The sequence below is a fragment of the Microtus ochrogaster genome, unplaced genomic scaffold, assembly GCF_000317375.1.
Source record: "Microtus ochrogaster isolate Prairie Vole_2 unplaced genomic scaffold, MicOch1.0 UNK1, whole genome shotgun sequence".
Classification (NCBI taxonomy): domain Eukaryota; kingdom Metazoa; phylum Chordata; class Mammalia; order Rodentia; family Cricetidae; genus Microtus; species Microtus ochrogaster.
The window spans coordinates 41,514,155-41,520,460 of NW_004949099.1; the positions used below are offsets into that span (position 1 = coordinate 41,514,155).

General features: G+C 45.6%; 1 protein-coding gene across 1 annotated transcript in view; it reads right to left on the bottom strand.

The window, feature by feature from the left end:
• Itfg2 (integrin alpha FG-GAP repeat containing 2) overlaps nucleotides 1-6,306 on the bottom strand; it is a 16,531-nt gene that overhangs the window by 5,542 nt on the left and 4,683 nt on the right. The window contains exons 2-5 of the mRNA XM_005365288.3: nucleotides 3,221-3,316; nucleotides 1,903-1,944; nucleotides 1,583-1,751; nucleotides 474-613 (exon numbers count right to left, since the gene is read on the bottom strand). Of these exons, the coding sequence (XP_005365345.1) occupies nucleotides 474-613; nucleotides 1,583-1,751; nucleotides 1,903-1,944; nucleotides 3,221-3,316 (447 nt within the window). The remainder of the gene's footprint in view (nucleotides 1-473; nucleotides 614-1,582; nucleotides 1,752-1,902; nucleotides 1,945-3,220; nucleotides 3,317-6,306) is intronic.

The window sequence follows — 6,306 nt, forward strand, 5'->3', positions numbered from 1 at the left end:
GTAGACCAGGCTGGTCTCGAACTCACAGAGATCCACCTGCCTCTGCCTCCCGAGTGCTGGGATTAAAGGCGTGCGCCACCATCGCCCGGCGAGAACAGAGTCTTAACGGGGGCAGATCAGGAAGGGAGGGAGACTCTGCTGCTAGAACCAGGGAAGACACGGGCAGGACTTCTGAGAATTAGCCTCTAGTTTGATGGAGATAGGAGGAGTTCTAAGGTTCATGAATCTTGTCTGGCACCACCCACCCCAGACCAGGCTCCTGCTGTGTGCCCCACAGCACACACTGAATTCTCAGTGCAGTCTTTGCACTCTGCCTGTTACTAAAATTCCACTGAGACCCTGTCTAGGAATGCTGGACCTCTCTCGTCAAGGACATTTTCCTTCTTCCCAGATGGACCCCACATTCCACAAGCCTCCTCTTGACTTTTCTGTTCACTGGCTCTTAGCGTAGGTCCCCAAACTCTGCTTCTCACCTGACCCTCCAGCATCCACTTCTTGAGGGACACCAGTTGCCCTGTCAGGTGTTCAGGCCCCTCAGCCATCTCTTCCCAGCGGAAGGCCCGTACCACACGGTCTGTGTATCCTACCACCAGCTCGTAACACCCGTCTCCATCTGTAGGCACAGAAACAATGGATTGGCAGCCAAACCACAGCCGGCACTGCCGGCACTTTCAGTTGAGTCCAGTCTTCTGGGCCATGAACCACATCCTGTGGTAACTGCCCATTCCGGCCTGGTCTTGTACTCGTGCCGTTTCTCACTGAAACGCTACGCAGGGTTCATCATCTCTGCTCTCTGTTTCCTACATCCATTGCACATGCTTCCTACCTAGATAACTTCTAGTCAAGCAGCAGTGCCATGTTGCTAAGCTCACCCTTGTCACTTTACCCAAATGCCACCTTCCAGCAAGAATGTCCCTGACAACTCTATTTAAAATCGCTACCTCTTGGGTCTGGCTCAGCAGTTCAGAGTACTTGCTGCTCTTCCAGAGGACCCCAGTTAGGTTCTCAATAACCATGTCAAGTGGCTCACAACTTCCTGTAATTCCAACTACAGGGGTTTGACCTTCACTCATGTGCACAACCCACACACAAACCTACACATAATTAAATACAAAGAAATCTTTTAAATTGCTGTCGATACCTTGCTATCTTCAGCCCTTTGATTTATTTTATCCCAACACTTGTTACCGTCTACTATAGCACTGAATGACTGATTTTTGGCTGGGATGAACTCAGGCCTGGTCACGCTGGACAAGTGTTCTAATCCTGAGCCAAATTCCCAGCTTCATTATTTAATTTTCTTATAAAATTTATTCTGTCTCTTCACAGAACAATCTAAGATAGTATGATTTTTTTTTTTTGCTTGCTTTATTCACTTTGTAATTCTAGAACACAGAACGGTTCCTAGCTCACACTAGGTCTGTAGCTCCTAGTTATTAAGTAGGGGCTCAGTAACTATGCCTCAAATATACAATAAATGAAAATAAAGTAAAACCAAATAAAAAGAGAAAAAGTAAACACACAACAATGTACAAAATGGACCCCTTTGCCCAGTCCCTGCTCCTTGGCTGCTCATGCTTACCAATGTCGCTGATCAGCATAACCTTGGTGTTGGCTGGGATGTGCTGCTTGAAGACAGGACGCTGTTCTTCTCCAAGAGTCTCATGGTGCCCAGAAGCATCCAGAGCCTTGGTGGATGTCAGGTCAAATAAGTGAAGCCAGCCCTCTGCGCTGACGGCCACCACCAGGTTCTGGGAGAGAGAAAGAGGTACAGCAGAGATGCATGAGGTGGGGAGGGGCTAAGAAGCAGATCTCAAAGGCCAGGGCTGACCTTCCCAAGGAGTCGCAACTGAGGCAAGGACCTGGGGTTCTACCCTAGCCAGAGAAGCCCCGCGTCCTTACCTTTCCTTTATTACACACGTCTCCGACCCCAACACAAGTCAACTGCAAGAGAGAAAAGGAGGCTGATGAAGGAATGATGGCATTCCTTCCTAATCACCTAAAGCTTGTGTCACATGACCTATAATGAATTGTCTTTATTGATAGACGTTGAGCTATATAATTTGGTTTATTCATACAGCAATACAAAGACTCAAGCAGATAAAAATTCAAACTTAGGTAAAAATGAATAAAATCTAGCTGTGTGGTGCCCACCTGTGCTCTTCTAGCACTCAGGAGGCTGAGGTAGAAGCACTGCCATGAATTCCAGGCTAGTCAGCGCTACACAGCAAGACAACGTCCTATAAGACCCCCTTCCACCCCCATGCAAAAAACCCCCACCAAATAGGAAAATAGCCTGATTATTGTATTTCTAGATTATTCCAATTATCACCCCCATTTTTTATTATACAGTCATGTATTATATAAGGACATTTTAGTCGACAGAACATCACATATCTTATGGTAGACCTATAAGATCTCATCACACAGCTGGGTGTCAGTTAAGAGGCCGAGGCAGGAGGGTGCCAGCCTGAGCTACAAAGCCAGACCCCACCTCATAAAACTAAGGAAACACAGTAGCTGTGTTAGCTTATATGAATGCTGCGGTGGGCACCTGATGTTAAAGGAACCTAACAAGGCATTTCTCAGAACGCATCCTTGTTGTTAGCGGCACTGCATACTATCAGACAATCTTAGGCAGCCTCCATAAAGCAGCAAGCTCATACTACAACATGAAGAACAATATAGTTGTCCTTTTTCCCCCTGACAAACTGACAAAGGCTAGAGTTATATGAGAAGAGAAACCCCAGTTGAGAACATGCCTCCACCAGATTGCTTGCAGGCAATTTCTTGATTAATGCCCGATGTGAGAGGGCCCAACCCTGGCCAGATGGTTCCGGGCTGTCTAAGAAAGCAGGCCAGCAAGCAGTTCCATGCTCTCCTTGAGTTCGTGCTTCTAGGTTCCCTCCTGGAGAGCCTGCCCCAACTTCCGACTTCACTATAGACTATAAACTGTAAGGTTAAATAAGCTCCTTCCTCCTCAAGTTATTTTTGGCCATGACCTTTATCACAGCAATAGAAAGCAAAGTAAGATAATAGTCTTGTGAGAGAGTTGAAAGAGAGACAGATGAGAACAATTCCTGGGGTTACCCTCCCCCAGAAAACAACTCTGAAGCAGTAACTTGGCTGAGTTACTAGGGAATCCCCTGTGGGACTCCGTGGCAGACCAACACGAAGGTATCCTGGCTCCTTCCCAAGCCCCACAGAGATAAAGACTGACCATTCCCTGGCAGGAGCAGGTGAGCCACGGTCGGCTGTCATCATTCTTATACACAGACAGTTTTCCACTGGTGTCTCCCACCACTAGTTCATTTAACTGCAAATGGAGAGAGAACAATGTTAGGAAGGAATTTTACAGAATCCCAGCAACCACTTCTCAGCTTAGTTTGTCATGGAAACACCTAACATTGCTGGGCAGTGGTGGTGTATGCCTGTAATCTCAGCACTCTAAGAGGCAGAGGCAGGTAGATCTCTGTGAGTTCGAGGCCAGCCTGGTCTACAAAGTAAATTCCAGGGAGCTCAAGTTACACAGAAAAACCCTGTCTCGAAAAACAAACAAACAAAAAACAAAACAAAAAAACATAAAAGAAAGCCTTTGATGGCTGCAGGTGTAGCTTGGTTGGTAACGTGCTTTGCCTAAAACACCTGAGGCCCTGGTCCTATCCCTAGTACCACATAAATCTAGGCATGGTTGCTGGGTGTGATGGCATTGCTTTGGTCCCTGTACTCCTGAGGCAGAGGCACAGGATCTAGTCTACAGTCAGGGCCACATAGTGTCTCAAAAATCAAAAGAAAAACATTAAAAAAAAAAGAAAAAAAAAAAACAAAAAATGAGAGAAAACAGGCATCGTAGCACACACACACCATAAACTCAGCACTAGAGGTAAATGTGAAGGCACATTGTCGGAAGTTTGAGGCCATTCTCAAGTTATGTAGCAAATTTAAGGTCAGCCTAATACTGTCTTTAAAAAAAAAAAAGGCATAGAGAGGTATGGTAGATCTGCCTGTGATCCCAGCACTCAGGAGATGGAAGCCAGAGGGTAGCAAGTTGAAGGCCAGCCTGGGTTACACAGTAAGAACATGTTTCAGGGGGGAAAATATCTTCTGAGACTGGTTGCTCAGGAGCTAGGGGTGTTTCAGTAGCAGGGCAGTTGCCTGGCACAGGTGAAGTAAAAGGAACCCAACAACAAACAAATATTTTGGAACCAACACAGTCAGTTTCCCAGACCTTACTTCTGTGTGTGCGCAATGGAAAAGTTCTACACAAGAGCAGTGATCCAGGTAGATCAGCTAGCAGCACAGCTCTCCGCCCAAAAATGCCTGACCGTGTACACTCACTGGTCCATTACAAATGCGACACGTTTTGAAAACAGTCCAATAGTGAACTTTGGAAAAATATTACTTCAGGCTTCCTATTTTGTAAGAGGTCAAAAATACAAAGTCAGTTCCCAGGGTCCCATCTCTTCTTAGAAGGCCCCTGAGTTTTAATGATTTTCATTATCGGAACACAGAGGAATGGACCTGTCTCAGGGAGGGGCCTGAAGGTGTTGCTGGTGTCAGTCTCTTGGCTCTGGGGGAGGGAGGGTCCCTTCACAGAGCCTCTCCCCACCACAGCTAATCCATTTGGGGATTCAGGTGTTTCCAAGCCCTGCTTCTACAATTTCCTGATCTTCTCTTGGGAAGAAGACAATGTCTCCCCCAAAGAGAGGAAGCCAAAGTTAGATTCTTAAGAGATCAACAACATTAACGTGGTGATAGATCTATAGTAAGGAGTGACACAAATCTGTTAGAGCCAGCTATCTGAGAGCCCTCCCCCAAAAAACAAAGAAATTTGAGACAAACTGGGATTGACATAATGATTTGACTTTTAAAAATTTATTTTTAATAGTTATGGGAGTTTTGTGCAAGGTTATAAAAAACAAAAACAAAAAAGGAAGCCAGGCAGTGGTGGCACACACCTTTAATCCCAGCACTTGGGAGGCAGAGGCAGGCGGATCTCTGTGAGTTTGAGGCCAGCCTGGGCTACAAGAGCTAGTTCCAAGACAGGTTCCAAAGCTACAGAGAAACCCTGTCTTGAAAAAACAAAACAAAACAAAACAACAACAACAAAAGGGAATAACAGCATATATTCTGCTTATTACAGCCCTGACAGCTGAGGTCTCAATTAGTCAGCTGAGAGAACTTTTGCAGACACCATGGAGAGAGGATTTATAGTGCAACTGTTGGATTTTTACACAGATCTTTCTGATCCCATTTTTACCCCTTTCTCTGTTTCTCACTCTCTTTGTTTTGTCTTGCTTTTGTTTTTTGTTTTTTTGACAAGATTTCTCTGAGTAACAGCACTGACTGTTATGGGAACTAATTCTGTAGACCAGGCTGGCTTTGAACTCACAGGGATGGGCCTGCCTCTGCCTCCTGAATGTTGGGATTAAAGGTATACACCCCACCACACCCAGCTCTCTCTTGCTCTAAAAGATTTATTTTTATTTTATGTGTATGGGTGTTTTGGCTGCATGTATGTCTGTGCGCCTTGTGCATGCCACGTGTCCTCAGAGGTCAGAAGAGCGTGTCAGGGCCCCTGGAACTGGAGTTACAGGCAGTTGTGAGCCCGAGTGCTGGCACTAAAACTGGGGTCCTCTGGAGGAACAGCCAGTACTCTTAGACACCAAGCCACCTCTCCAACAGTGAATACACTTTTCTTAAAAATTTTAAAGCAGAAACTTATGGGTTGGGGCTGGAGAGATGGCTTAGTGGTTAAGAGCATTGCCTGCTCTTCCAGAGGTTCGGAGTTCAATTTCCAGCAACTACATGGTGGCTCAAAACCATCTGTAATGAGATCTGGTGCCCTCTTCTGGCCTACAGGCATACATGCAGGCAGAACACTGTACATAATAAATAAATAAACAAATCAATCAATCAATCAATCAATCAATCAATCAAAAAAGAAAAAACCCAAACAACTTATAGGGCCATAGTCACGTAGGGCTGCATGCATGCCTGCTTTTCTGCATTATCCAGAAAAGCGCAACTTCCCCTGCCTCTGTCCTCTCTAAGCATGTGTTCCCTAACACTTGGCGCTTTTGGAAGGCATTTCAGGCTTTCCTCCCCACCATGCAGTTGCTCGTGTGTCATGTGTCTGACCTCGTTTCCTGCTAAAATGGCATAGCCTTTCCCTTCTTCACCTCAGGCAGCTGCTGCTGTTTGAAAGCTTGCCTGCCAGGTTTTTAAGTTTTAATAAAATTGCCTTTGTGCTTCCAAAACAAATATTTTTTCTTTTTGGTTTTTCGAGACAGGGTTTCTCTGTGG